Source organism: Symphalangus syndactylus, chromosome 8, assembly GCF_028878055.3.
Source record: "Symphalangus syndactylus isolate Jambi chromosome 8, NHGRI_mSymSyn1-v2.1_pri, whole genome shotgun sequence".
Lineage (NCBI taxonomy): Eukaryota > Metazoa > Chordata > Mammalia > Primates > Hylobatidae > Symphalangus > Symphalangus syndactylus.
Window position 1 is genome coordinate 77,149,772 of NC_072430.2, and position 15,801 is coordinate 77,165,572.

Genomic DNA, 15,801 nt, shown 5'->3' on the forward strand with positions numbered 1-15,801 from the left:
CAAGCAAAATATGTAAATGGAATCCATTGATGGAAGACATAGGAATTTACTCATAAGCTTGACTTGCCTCTGAATGATCATTGATTACAAAGGAAGGGGAAAGATGTCAGAGAAAGGACTTAGCATTGGTGGAGCAACCTGGCATTTGCTGGGCACTGGAGTAGGATTACTATCTGCCTTTTACAGATGAGAAAACTGAGTCTCAGGTTAAATTACTTCCTCAAAGTCACCTCACTGATAAGTGGCAGAGCCAACATTATAACAAAGCCTGTGTGACTCCAGAGGATGTCCTAATACAACATGGTTAATTACTTCCAATCCATTTGTCACATATTTATTGAGCACCTACTCTGTGTGGTGTTAATACATTAATTTTTTCACAAAAATGGATAGAAATGTAAAGCATGAAGGGATCTGAATGATAATTTTGTGCCAGCAAGTCATTTTGTAGGAAGGAAGAAAGGCCCAGAGTGACCAGGTGGCTTTAGGGCCATCCATTTTGGAACAGAATTAAATTTTTACTCACCTAGTCCAATATTTGATTAAGTTATATTGCTATTCAATTTCTTAGATGCCTAATCATTCATTAGTTCCAGTTTGAAGCCTCATTTGGGGATTTGCTTTGGGGATAATTTCCGTGTGATTGCTTTGACCAGGTTACATACGTTGTTTGATGGAAAGACGACTGAATTCTTGTTTGTGCTTTTGTCACCCAAACTGAGTACAGGTTGTTTCAATATATTTTACCCTTCCTTCCTTCCTTCCTCCCTCCCTCCCTCCCTCCCTTCCTGCCTCCCTTTTCTTTTCTTTTTTTTTTTTTTTCTGGATCTTTGTTGCCCAGGCTGGAGTGCAGTGGCACAGTCTCAGCTCACTGCAGCCTGGACCTCCTAGGTGCAAGTGATCCTCCCACCTCAGTCTCCTGAGTAGCTGGGACTACAGGCGCATACCACTATGCCTGGCTAATTTCTGCATTTTTCTGTAGAGATAGGGTCTCACTATGTTGCCCAGACTGGTCTCGAACCCCTGAGCTCAAGTTATCTGCCTGCCTTGGCCTCCCAAAGTGCTGGGACTACAGAGGTGAGCCACCACACCTGGCCTTACTTTTTCATGTTATCAGTGACATTCTGGTGTGAGCACAAAGAATGTAAAATCTCTTTGCCTTTTTGTAATTTGGAAATAGCTCTTGAATCTCTGGTCTTAAATCTTCACTCTGTTTCATCCAGTTTTTGCCACCCTCCTATCCTGCCAGGTGAGTCTGCCCTTAGTTGGGTATGTACTTAACTAGAGAGCAGCTCTAGATCCCTGGAGGGAAGCCCAGGCTCCTCCCAAGTGACTGCACGCAGTGAGTTGGCTGCATCACACCAGGAATACCATTGAGCAATAGGAGACTTCCCAGCACTGGTGACTCCATCTCAGTTGTTTAAGAAGAGTGGGGAAATGACTGGTGTATTTTTTTTTCATATCATTCATAACTGTTTTTCTTCCAAAGAAAAGTCTTCATGATGTCAAACATCATTCAGAATATAGGATGTATTCTATTATGGGTCTGAATTCAGTTCATTTATCCTTCTTTATTGCCCTGAATACCTAAAGAGCATCATTTGAAAAAGAACCTATGGAATTGTGAAGTTTGCTGCTTTTTATGTGACTGTGACTGAATGGTCTTGTTAAGTCCAAAGTGACTCGAAGGGCATGACCTGTGTATGACTCTCTGGTGATTATATACAGGGTTGAAAATCCTCCAAGCCTGCTTTTAAAGTTGTAGCACAGCAGTTTTAGACGTAGAAAGGCTGGTTTGCCATCTTGTCATACATGTAAGAATGAAGTTTTTTCTTTTTATTTAAAAAAAATGCCCCTGGTTATGATACTCTTGGGGTAAAAATGCACTGAATTTTAAGCACCATTTTGTTTTGTTTTTGACTCAGTCAAGATCCTGGGATCATGAAACTTTTATACTTTTGATAACTGAGATTGAAAACTCTCCTTCGTTTTCTTCATAGTCAGAGCCTGAAACAATTAGCAGGCAAGGGAAGCTCTCCCTACATCTTTCCTGAAAGATCTAGCTGTTTTGACCTTACAGATTTGTAAATACTGTTTTAGGAGTTTCTAAATCAATAATTTCTCCTTGCGTTCACATTCTGCTGCTAAGTAAAATAGTTCTGGACTCTGTAGTGATAAAGATAAGAGGTATGCTGCACTGAGGAGACCCTGGTTCATTTGTTGTGGATATTTATGATACTGGCCCTGGCCTAGGAATGGAGCTTTTGTGCAATGTGGCCCCACTACTGAGTACCAGGGGTCCATCTGTCAGCACACAGCAAAGGAGCACCTACTGTAGCTTTCAGATCGAATAATGGGTATTGAATGTGGACTTGGCAAAAGGCTGGCTCATCTGTAGAGGTGACTTTGGAAATACATGGCAAAATATATTGGGTAGAAAATTGGAAATAGAGGGTTTAAGGTTAAGTAAGCCTTTCATCCTTGCTTAATCTTAAAACCCTACATTTAAGTACAAGGCAAAGAAAAAGTACAATGCAAAGGCAAGGGCATGCTTGAAGAATGCAGAGCAGTAAAGGATTCTCAAGAAATTGTGCTCATGTACTTGCCTTGGGCAACAGTACCTACAAAGAGGCAAAGTGCAGCTGTCCAAATCCTCATTCTTGAAGTTTAAATCCACAATGAACTAGTGAACATAACTCTCAACTGTGCTTCCTACTGCAATTATATAATTGATTGACTGTTATTCTTATGAAATGTACCCTAAGTAACCCTTAAACATGTAAAAGAGCAGAATGAATACTGAAGCAAATTCATACCTTCCGGCATTTTACACTTCTCACTGTACGGTTCAGGGTTAACGTTTGCTAACATGGGCTCTCCATAATTATTTAAACACACTGAATATCATTATCATCAAATACTGTTCATTCATCCCTTAAATGTTACTGAGTGCTTCCTATATGTAGGGTATCTGACTTTTCTCACTCATGTGGTATTATACTAGATATTTTATAAGAGGAGCAAAGTAGGAAAGGCTCTTCTAAAGGGTAGCAGACCATAGGAGCAGACACGAGAAGGGAGAGGAGCATTATGTAATAAAATGCTGAACCACATGCATAGTGAGTAGGTTGAAGTCCATCTAGAGCCCACGTGGTTTCCAGTATCCATGTCTTTGGTCTCATGGCCTCTCAGAACCTATGGCCTTCTATAAGAGTAACCCGAGTGAACCCTAGTTTGTTCCAGAGCCGTATCGGGAGAAAATCACAGGTCAGTGGTTAACTAAACGAGTTTTTATATGCCTACCGTAGTCCTGGGAAGGTAAAGAAAGAGCTTCACTTTTTCCTGACCGAATCCTAGGGAGAATCTTTCCATGCAAATAAATATTTTAAATTTCATATTCATATGTTCTTATATATATTACATATAACATGCCTGTACTGCTTTTTGATTATAAAAATTACATAGACTTATTGTAAAGAATTTGGGAAACAAAAAAAATTACGATCTCTATTCTTTCTGCCACTTAGAAATAGATGACTACAATAATGTTTTCTTTCTTCCTTGCCTTTTTTCTATACACATAATTTTTATTTTTAAAAAATGTAGGATCATCTCCTATATTCTTGAACTTTGGGGGAACATAGTGACCCTGGATCATATTGGTATTTTGGAGATGCAGTTTTTGGAGAGAGCCTTGGACGTAGAGTGCAGTGAGGAGATGGCTTCAGCTGAGTGATTGGATGAACCACTTTCCTTTCTCTTACCACCACACTCTGATGAAATGATAGACTCTTACAATTGATGAGGACCGTCTGGGCACAGTGGCTCACACCTGTAATCCCAGCACTTTGGGAAGCTAAGGCAGGTGGCTCACCTGAGGTCAGGAGTTTGAGACCAGCCTGGCCAACATGGTGAAACCCCATCTCTACTAAAAATACAAAAATTAGCCAGGCGTGGTGGTAGGCGCCTGTAATCCCAGCTACTCAGGAGGCTGAGGCAGGAGAATCGCTTGAACCCAGGAGGCGGAGGTTGCAGTGAGCCGAGATCGCACCATTGCACTCCAGCCTGGGCAACAAGAATAAAACTCCGTCTCCAAAAAAAAAATTGGTGAGGATCTCAGAGATCAGGGTCCGGGGAGTTATGTGCTTAAATACCACACACACTAAAGGACTTGAAGGAGTAATTGACATTCATGGGCAAAGGAGGTGTACCTTGTGTCAGTGCCACATCACACGCAGAAGCACGGACCCCGCTGAGACACAATCTTGCTGCTAGGTGGAGGAAAGTAGCTGTTGACAATCAGAGAGAAAAGCCTGTCCTGAGTATAAGATGTAAATGGAACCTGCCAGCCTTATGACGTGGGGCTTCATAAACGATTCCTTTCATTCTATACCCATTAACAGGTTGTTGTTGGTATCTTTGCTTTCTTTCACAAAAAGCAGTGAACTCAATTTAATTTTTACAATATTTATCACAAATACATATAGAGTATATTAATGGAATACAAAAGGTGTAAAACAAGCTTTTTAACTTTTAGGTTTAGGGGTACATGTGCAGGTTTGTTACATGGGTAAATTGTGTGTCACGCACGGTTAGTGTACAGATTATTTTATCACCCAGGTAATAACCATAGTGCCCTATAGGTAGTTTTTCAATCCTCACCCTCCTCCCACCCTCCACCTTCAAGTAGACCCCTGTGTCTATTGTTTCCTACTTTGTGTCCATGTGTACTTAGTGTTTAGCTTCTACTTTTAAGTGAGAATATGTTGTATCTGGTTTTCTGTTCCTGCCTTTGCTCACTTAGGATGATGGCCTCCAGCTCCATCTGTGTTTCTGCAAAGGACATGATCTTGTTCTTTTTTATGGCTGCATAGTATTCCATGGTATATATGTACTACATTTTCTTTATCCAGTCTACCTTTGATGGGCATTTAGGTTGATTCCATGTCTTTGCTATTGTGAATAGTGCTGTGACGAACATGTGTCTTTATGGTAGAATGATTTATATTCCCTTGGGTTTCCCCCATTATATTCCATTACCCAGTGATGGAATATACGTAATAGAATTGCTGGATTGAATGGTAGTTCTGTTTTAAGTTCTTTAAGAAATCTCCAAACTGCCATTCATGATGGCTAAACTAATTTACATTCCCACCAGCAGTGTATGAGCATTCCCTTTTCTGTACAATTTTACCAGCATCTGTTATTTCTTGACTGTTTTTTTTTTTTTTTTTTTTTTCTGAGACGGAGTCTAGCTCTGTCGCAAGGCTGGAGTGCAGTGGTGCAATCTCGGCTTACTGCAACCTCTGCCTCCCAGGTTTAAACAATTCTCCTGCCTCAGCCTCTGGAGTAGCTGGGATTACAGGTGTGTGCCACCATACCCAGCTAATTTTTGTATTTTTAGTAGAGACAGGTTTTCACCATGTTGGCCAAGCTGGTCTCGAACTCTTGCCCTCGTGATCTGCCTGCCTCAGCCTCCCAAAGTGCTGGGATTTTTTAAATAATAGCCATTCTAACTGGTGTGAGATGGTATCTTATTGTGGTTTTGATTTGCATTTCTCTAATGATTAGAGATGTTGGGCATTTTTCCATATGCTTGTCGGCCGCATGTATGTCCTTTTTTGAAAAGTGTCTGTGCATGTCCTTTGCCTACTTTTTAATGGGGTTGCTTTTTGCTTGTAAACTTTTTTAAGTTCCTTGTAGATTCTGGACATAAGACCTGTGTGAGATGCATAGTTTGCGAATACTTTCTCCCATTCTGTAGACTGTCTGTTTACTCTGTTGACAGTTTCTTTTGCTGTGCACAAGCTCTTCAGTTTAATTAGTCCCATTTGTCAATGTTTGCAAAACAAGCTTTAAAGACACAGAATCTTTAAGGAGTCTATGGCAGCTCTCCAAAATTAAATAAACAAAATAAAATTTGGGATTAGGTTGAAAAAAAGTTTTGAATTGAAGGATAAGAGTCCTTCTGAAGATGGAGATATTTTTTAACTGTTGGAAATACTTTAAAGGAAGATAATTAAAACTATGATATTTAACTTCTTTTAATATCTCTGAATCAGTCGTTTGGAACCTGTGTGTTAGTCGATGTCTGGAAACATGGCAAACTGAGCTAATGGCTCATTTTCCCCTGTAAACTTGTAGAAATGCCAATAAAAATAACAAAATACTGACAACCTCCCAGGTTAATTAACAAACTAAAACTTCTGTAATTTTTCCGATAAAGGAAAGAGGAGGGGAGAAAGGAACTGGCCCCAGCTGGAAACAATAAGAGCAGGCAAACAATAATCTGTAGAGACATTTTGGTACCCTAATAGGACGTGACTATTAGACATTTTTATGAATAGAGCTTGATTCCTCCATTTATATCTCAGATTGGGGTCCTTTACTTTATGGAGAACCTGAGAGCCTGAGTTAAAATTGGCACTTTGGGAGGCCAAGGCAGATGGATCATCTGAGGTCAGGAGTTCGAGACCAGCCTGGCCAACATGGTGAAACCCTCATCTCTACTGAAAAAAAAAAATACAAAAATTAGCTGGGTGTGGTGGTGTGCACCTGTAATTCCAGGTACTCAGGAGGCTGAGGCAGGAGAATTGCTTGAACCTGGGATGCAGATGTTGCAGTGAACGGAGATTGCGCCACTGTACTCCAGCCTGGGCGACAGAGTGAGACTCTGTCTAAAAATGTATTGTACTGTTGCAGTCTGTCCCAGTCTTTTCTTAGATCCTCCAAGTCCTAGTTTGGAAAATTACATATTTATCTTAATGATACTTAGACTGTAGTTTGTGTAACTTTAAGATGACTATTGAATATATAGACTCTGATCATTCATCTCTGCAAAAGTGTAGAGTACCATTTTTTAAACTTGTTTATTGTGGTAAAATATGCATAGCATAAAATTTGCTATTTCAACGTATTTAAGTGTGTAATTCAGTATCATTTATTTGTTTATTTAGACAGGGTCTCACTCTGTTGCCCAGGCTAGAGTGCAGTGGCACAGTTACAGGTCACTGCAGCTTTGACCTCCTGGGCTCAAGCCATCCTGCTGCCTCAGCCTCCTGAGTAGCTGGGACCACAGGCATGTGCCACCACACCCGGCTAATTTTTTATTTTTGATAGAGACAAGGTCTCACTATGTTGCCCAAGCTGATCTCAAACTCCTGAGTTCAAGTGCTTCTCTTCTCCTGCCTCAGCCTCCCAAAATGCTGGGATTACAGGCATGAGCCCCTGTGCCTGGCCAGGGGCATTTATTGTAGTCACAGTGTTGTGCACCATCACCACTGTCTGTTTACAAAAATTTTCATCACCCCAAACAGAAATGCTGTACCCATTAAGCAATAACTCCTCATTCTCTCCTCCCAGCAGCCCCTGGTTACAACCTCTAATCTGCTTTCTTTATTGCTGAATGTGTCTGTTCAAGATAGTTTATATAAGTAGAATCATACAGTATCTGCCCTTTTGTGCCTGGCATGTTTTACTTAGCATAATATTTTCAGGGCCCATTCATGATGCAGCGCATATCCAAGCTTAATTCCTATTTACAGCTGAAATAATGTTTCATTGTGTTTATATACAGCCTCACATTTTATCTGTCAGTTGATAAACACTTTCGTTGTTTTTACCTTTTGTTTATTGTGAATAATGCTGCTTTGGACATTGGGTCCGACTCCCTACAACAGCATTTTGCACACTGAGAAATGTGTAGATCTTTTATATAGAAACTTTTAGTCTTCCAGATTTCACATGTTGACTGAAATTATTTCTGTGTAACTTAAATATACATAAACACAAAACTAAGAATTAACTCCTTATAACTCTCATATACAGGTAAATTCAAAACCAATTTTTCAATTAAAAATAGAATCAATACAGTTTAAATTAACAATTGTTATCCAATTATATTTACTGAAAATAAATGGCTTATGTTGGTTTTAATAGTGTAAAAAGACATACTTTTGTATGATGGACCATTATTTTAGCTTTCATCATTATCATGTTTTCTTTTTAACAGTGAATGCATTTTTAAACCACTAATCCATTATTTTGATGCGCAGCTCATTTGCTAGATTATGCCAGAATATAAATCTGGAAAACAAAGGAAAAACAGCAATTCAGTGAGAAATTATTTACTACACATTTATTGGAACAGTTTTTTTTTTTTTTTCATGAGCTCTTGCAAGCAGGTGCCTATAAAGGCAAAATCCAGAGAGTATATCTGCTTGCTGTCAGAGGGTGATTGCAACAACACAGGTTTTAATAATTTGGTTAACACTTGTTTTTATTGGAGCTTATTTGAATTGCTAACATCATGATGTCATTTGACCTTCATTTATTACAAACATATCACTTATTCAATCTGCCTCTGTTTACTGTTGGCCCATTTCCATGAAATCAGTACAGCACTCTAAAATAACATGTTGTTTTTATGATGTTAAATCAGATTCTTAGTTTATTATATAAGAACCTAAAATCTTATTTCATGAAAATATCATTTACTTGGAAATTATGCTGCAAAATTTTTCGCAAAAAATGTGAGCACAACAAAGGGATATAGGATAATGATTGTTATTTTGACATTAGCATTTGCCAGCCTAACAGCTGTTACACATGCTTACTGGCACCTGAAATGATCAATCCTATCCCCTCAAGATATCACTTGGCAATATCTTAAATATAAACATGGAAACTAGCTGGAACACTGAAAATCCCATCATGCTGCATTGTAAAGGGGTCATCCAAGGATTCAGAATATTCTTGTATTTATTCTTTATTGATACAAAAATCTTTAATGGTCACAAAATTCACGTGCCCCAAAGAATATTCCGAAGGATAACACTGCCTTGGTTTGACAAATACTGGCTCAAACATTAACTCTATTGCTTTACTTACATTGAACTTTAATGCGTTATTCGCAGTTGGTCCTACCACTTAAAATGGGGGCTTTGTGATTTCCAAACTGCACATGCATTCTATTTTTACAAAAAACTTCATTATTTCTTACTAAGAAGTAGAGTTGCCATCTGGATGAATAGTTGTGTTGCACAAATAATACATCTTCTTCCTACTTGAGAAACTAAACTATGAGAAGAAGATTGCTTGATGAACACAGACCCCTCTGAATACACAAGTGCTTGATGAACACAGACCCCTCTGAACACACGAGGCACTCAATAAGTGTTAAGGAATTGTTTGATTAAGCAGTGATAGCCCCCTTTGACACATGTATTACTATAAGAAAACACTGTCAAATCAAGCTTGATAAGTGTCTCATGCAATCAATGATATTCTTTATCTCAATTTCATATTGACCCTATGCCAACCGTCAAACTTGTTTTCCACCTAGTTACACCACCTTCAAAACCAGTTTCACAGCTGTTCTTAATGAAACCCCAACTCTTATCCTATGAAAAAAATTGATGGCAAATAACACTAATTCATAGTGTACACATTCCCAAAGGGTAGTCCCTTTCTGACCAAAGTGTCTCCATTTTCATTAACTGCTGACATTCTTCTTGATGATCCTCTTTCTGGGATGGGGACTTATAAATCTCCTGTCTACTTAATGCCAGTAATATGCCTTTCATTGAAAAATACTAAATATTTTCTATATTTAACTTACGCGATTTTATACCTCATTATATTTATAATTCTTGATTAGCCATATTTTATCTCCATAAAAGTCATAAAATGTTGATGAATATATGATTTATGTAGAGATCATCTTTCTATTGACATTAGCAGATATATACTATAGTATCTGGTTTGTTTTAAAAATTAAGTTTAATAAATACAACTTATTTTTACCATGTCACTCTTTAGTACCACTTTCTAGTATTTAACACATTTCAAAATGTATAAATATGGCTTCCTATCAAATCACCACTGAAGGTCAAGAATCTACCTTTATATGTTTATAGTACCTTGCATACAGAAGGAGAACAATAATATATTTTGCATAAATGATTAGATAAATAAGTGGGTATTACCTGAATCGATTCCATTAACATTTTAAAATCTCTACCTTAATTTTGACTCATCTAACCAACAGAAGTTCAATCTGGCTGTAGCCTCTCAGAACAGACATTTTGCAAAATATATATATCTGACTATTAGGAAGAGGACCTTCACTGTAAATAAATGGGGTATCTCTTCAGTCATTCTCCTCCATTATCAGTCAGGTGGGCTTGCTAGTAAGCACCTCTTTTATCGCTTCTTCAACCCCATTTTCTTTTTAAATTTTCAGAAAGCTTCAGTAGAAATGTTAAACTTTCAAGAAAGACAACTTTAGCAGAATCACATACTTGTTGGGCACATATATATCTTTGTAAACGTACATAAAAGAAAACTAAGGCCGAGCGTGGTAGCTCACACCTGTAATCCCAGCACTTTCGGAGGCCAAGGTGGGAGGATTGCTTGAGCCCAAGAGTTCAAGATCAGCCTGGACAACATAGACCCCATCTCTTAAAAAAAAAAAAAAATTAATTAGCTGAGTGTAGTGGTGCGTGCCTGTAGTCCCAGCTACTTGGGAGGCTGAGGCAGGAGAATTACTTGAGCCCAGGAGGCCAAGGCTGCAGTGAGCCAAGATCACACCACTGCACTCTAGCCTGAGCAACACAGCAAGACCCTAGCTGAAAAAGAAAAAATGAGTAGGAAGCCTGTTTTATTTGACTGTTATAAATGTGAAATGTTATGCAACTTTGCATTTTATTTTTTGTACAGGCAGAAATACTCAGTGTCCTCAGTCACAGAAACATCATCCAGTTTTATGGAGTAATTCTTGAACCTCCCAACTATGGCATTGTCACAGGTAAGAACTCAGTGTTTGACTTCTTTCTTTTTCCAATTACCTAGCTTTAGATTCCTTAATATGCTAAAATGCTTAATATTAGGTTCAGTCATGAATTGTATGTTACTGTCAGATGTCACTTTTGTTGCTATAAAGCATTAATAAAACTGATTATATCAATATAATTAAGAATAGTGTTTCCACTTCTACCCATGTTTAATTGTGCTAATTATATCTGCGTAAATGCTATTTAAATGCACTCGCAGCTGCAATACCAATATTTCAAGGTGCCATTTAACTAAAATTTCATTTAATTAGCTGAAATGAAAGATGTTTTTTGTAACTCTGTGACCTTTTATAAATTAAGATTTCTTGAGCTATTCATGTTGTAATTCTTTGCAAGGCATTTTAATCCCATTAGAGCATTCTTTCTTCGAGGTCTCTGACATAAGAACAATATTTTTCAGGTTTGGTCAACTAAGTTGGTAATGACCTTGATCTAAATTATCACATAATTTGGAGCAGCAGTTTATAACTGACAGAAATGCCCTTTCTAAAAAGGAGCACATAGAAAGTTTTGCCACATGAAAATACAGAAAGACACATATCTTTAATGCTTTATGCTCATATTTGTATAATCCACTGAATAGCTTGTAGGTCTATAATAACTCGGTTTTACAACAAATAACTTTGATCTTTATCTTGGCAATTCTTTGATTAAAACAAAGTCAAACAAGAAAACCTTTAAGTATCAGCCACATCATCTCCTACGGTAGAGGTGAGAACCTGGATGGTCTTTATAGAAAATAACAAAACACCCTCAATAAAAAGGATTGTATTAAGTACTTTCTATAAATTATCTCATCTAATACTTACAGTAATCCTATGAAATAAATAAAATAATTCCTATTTTACTAGTAAGAAACTACATCTCTAACTTAAGCAACTTTCCCATGGTCACCTAGCTAGTGGTAGAACCAAAGCAGTAGAAATTTCTCAAGCTGATTCTCCACAGAAGCTCCTCTTCTATGCAAGCTAGGTTCTGGAAGGCTGTGAGCTGACTGGTTCTTAAACTCAGAGAGACATGGTTGCTATTATTCCATCTTCTGGCGGCGGGTAGTTTAACATACTTTTACTATTAGTAGCATTTTAACCTAAGTTCTTAAGTGGAGGGACTTTTATCCCCAATTCACTGTCTTTAGATCTGTGACTGAAATGGGGCATGTAGCAATTTTTATCTTGAGTCTATATTTCTTATAAACGTGAATACCCAAGAATGGGTTATATTGTTGGTTGAGGGGGAGGTAACCATACCTCACATTTTAAGTCAGACTTCTGATTTAAAATTAAACCTTTCTCTGACCCCTATACCATGTGGCTCCTTTTTTCCATGTCCATTGTATCTACTTCGTTTTACTAGTTATATTTACTTTTTAAATCTGAATCCAGTGTTCTGATGCTTGTTTGTGGCTGATGTTATTCCTCCCAAAGAAAGTGTGATACTCCTAAGAGATTAGAAACTCTGTGTCTTATTATATACTCTTGGTGTTTAATGCATTTTGAAAATATTTTTGGCCAACTAATGAGCTATTCATGAAGTTTTCTAGTTTCTTGAGGTGAGGGTGAAGGGTAGAAAAGGGGACTTGAGTGGTGATATGAAATTCTTTTTCCAAGAGTTTACTCTCAGTAGGAAGATATGAAACATTCTTAGGCAGCATGTTTCCCTTAGGTCACCTCATCTGAAAGAGGGAGAAAGAATCCAAGAAGTTTGCTTTCATTCAGTATTGGTATTAGACGTCAGTCCTTTATTTCATTCATCCCTTTAGCATTCTCTACTCATGCTTGCACCTACCCAAATTCTTCAGTTAAATTGATTAGTTTTTTATGGATCTATATCTCTTTCCCTGTAGAGCCAGTAAGTAAGCAACTGTTAACATTAAACATAAAGAATTAAAACAACACAAGTTTCAGATTATGAGGTAGTAGTAGATTGTATATTTATAGCTCTCTTATTGACCTATGAGATTGATTATTAAAGAGACCTGTTAGGTGAGTTTTAGTGTTTTGAATGTATTGATTTGATATGATTATCTTTGTTCCTAGAGATGTTAGTTTTAATTATCTAAGTTCTTGTTTATGTGAGCCTTTCAACCTACCTTCTACAGTTATGCTCTGTGCATGGGTAGTAGAAAATATGACAACTGAGCCCAGTTTGGGAGTGAAGAAATCACATGGATTAGTGATGATGATACTTACTCAGCCACTGGAAATGAACACAAATAAGTCTTAGTATGAGGCGGTTAAGAGAGAAACAAAGATAGGCGGGAAAACTGACCTTGATCACCCAGCCCCAGCCAGATACCCCTCTGTGAACCTTATATTTATCAAATAGTGGAGGCTCTGAAGGAGGAAGCTTGGATGGCTTGAATCCATTAAATTTGAGGTAGGTTTTTTCTTTTTTTTTTTTTTTGAGATGGAGCCTCGCTCTTGTTTCCCAGGCAGGAGTGCAGTGGCAAGATCTCTGCTCACTACAACGTCCGCCTCCCGGGTTCCAGCGATTCTCGTTACTCAGCCTCCCAAGTAGCCGGGATTACAGGCACCCGTGACCACGCGCGGCTGATATTTGTATTTTCAGTAGAGACGGGGTTTCCCCATGTTGGCCAGGCTGGTCTCGAACTCCATACCTCAGACGATCCACCCGCCTCGGCCTCCCAAATTGCTGGGATTACGGGCGTGAGCCACCGTGCCCGGCCAGTTTTTTTTTTTAATAGAAAATGTTGTTGCAGCAGGCAGCTGTTGTCATTCATGCTGAGAACTTGAAAGAATGATTTCTCAGAGTGGTGGAATGGAATGAGCAATGGAATGGGAATTGTGAGATGTGAGATCTTCTCTTGATTCTGCCAGAGCTTCATAGATGGGTCACTATGATCTCTCTCTGTCTCAGTTTTCTCATGCGAATGAAGGGACTAGAATACATGATCTCTGGGTGAGTGTGTATGTGTGTGTATACTTGTGCATGTGTGTTTGCTGAAACTTTTTTATCATAGACATATAAAACCTGCTTATCAGGGGACCCAGGGAAGAGACTAAGAGGCAGCTACCAATTTATTTCCCTTGGAAGGGAAATGAACATCTTTCTCCCAGATCTACAAAGAAATGGAGTGACAAGAAACTCAGAGTCCAAAGCCAAAAGAAAAGATACAATAATGGATCATCTTTCCTTTTTTTTTTTTTTTTTTTTTGAGACAGAGTCTTGCTGTGTCACCAGGCTAAGTGCAGTGGTGCGACCTGGCCTCACTGCAACCTCCACCTCCTGGGTTCAAGCAATTCTCCTGCCTCAGCCTCCTGAGTAGCTGGGACTACAGGCGTGCACCACCACGCCCCAGCTAATTTTTGTATTTTTAGTAGAGACAGGGTTTTACCATGTTGGCCAGGATAGTCTCTTGACCTCATGATCTGCCTACCTCAGCCTCCCAAAGTGCTGGGATTACCGGCATGAGCCACCGCGCCCAGCCTGGATCATCTTTTCTTTGATCTTTGGAAACCTCTTCATTCTGTACTACTCCCATTCTTTTATTTCTTTGTGTGTGTGTGTGTGTGTGTGTGTGTGTGTGTGTGTGTGTGTGTGTGTGTAAAACATAGATACGTGAGGGCAGGGGGAGCTCCTGGGAGATGAAGGAAGGAGTTGCTGGATACCAGACCATGTAGCTCTTTTGTAGCAAGCCAGATTGGAGAGGAACCCACACCCAAAGTACCTGGTAATCTAAGAGTAAAGAAAGGGTGGCAGAGTGGGTCCCAGGGTTCCAGTGAGAAGTGATTTAGGATCCCAGATGCCTGGAAATTGCTCTTTGTTCTCAGGGGCTGATCTCTTAAGTTACCTGTTCTGTGTTAGCCTCTATTACTCCTCTAAGAGAGGAGACTAGTTCTGCATGATTTCTCAGCAGGCCCAAATTCTCATTAAACCCAGCCAAGGAAAACTTACTAATTTTTAAGTGCCCAATCTCATTTCCCTTAACTTGGTCTTGATTTATTGTAAGCACAGATACATCTAATTTGCATGTTTTGATATTGTGCTAGTCTTTATTAGTCAATTAGAGACAAGTGTCACATTTTGTTATAACACATTTCAGACATTTGCGTAAATTTATTTATTCTATTAGTTATAATTTAAATGAAGCTTGGTCTTGGTGACATTTTATTACAAAGATATTTCGTGGTAATGGTATTTGTTTCAACAATTCAACAATACTGATATTATGTTTACATTTTTCAAAGCCAGCTATTGTCACCGTAAAACTCAAAGGGAAGAATCATCTTATAAATGAAAAGGAAATTTTTGCTTAATGTGGTTCTTAATGACCTCAAAAAAAATGAAACAAATACTTTATACTAAAATCCAGTAAACTACTTTCTACGGAGAAGTGGTTTGAAAAGCATGTAACTATATGTGTGTACAGTGAGTCCACAATTTCCAATGGGAAAACTAAAAGGATGAAAGAATTAAATGCTTATTTAAAATAGTTAATATGTTAGTTTAGCTATCCACGTACCTAAAGATGACATTTTATATGAAATAAAGGTAATAATATTGCCTTTCTTGCAACTTCAAAGTCATGAAACTATTTAATCATGTATCTCTTTTTATTATACTTTAAATTCTGAGATACATGTGCAGAATGTGCAGGTTTGTTACATAAGTATACATGTGCCATGGTGGTTTGTTGCACCCATCAACCTGTCATCTACATTAGGTATTTTTCCTAATGCTATCTCTCCCCTAGCATTAAATAAACGCCCCCGACAGGCCCTGGTTTGTGATGTTCCCCTCCCTGTGTCCATGTGTTCTCATTGTTCAACTGTCACTTACGAGTGAGAACATGCGGTGTTTGGTTTTCTGTTCCTGTGTTAGTTTGCTGAGAATGATGGTTTCCAGTTTCATCCATGCTGCAAAGGACATGAACTCATCCTTTTTTATGGCTGCATAGTATTCCATGGTGTATATGTGCCACATTTTC

General features: G+C 38.4%; 1 protein-coding gene across 4 annotated transcripts in view; it reads left to right on the forward strand.

Moving 5' to 3' along the window:
* The window catches only part of MAP3K20 (mitogen-activated protein kinase kinase kinase 20), a 204,406-nt gene that overhangs the window by 90,946 nt on the left and 97,659 nt on the right, over nucleotides 1–15,801 (forward strand). For all 4 annotated transcript variants that reach the window (XM_063644683.1, XM_055289760.2, XM_063644684.1 and 1 more), the window contains exon 3: nucleotides 10,720–10,807. In XM_063644683.1, the coding sequence (XP_063500753.1) occupies nucleotides 10,720–10,807 (88 nt within the window). The remainder of the gene's footprint in view (nucleotides 1–10,719; nucleotides 10,808–15,801) is intronic.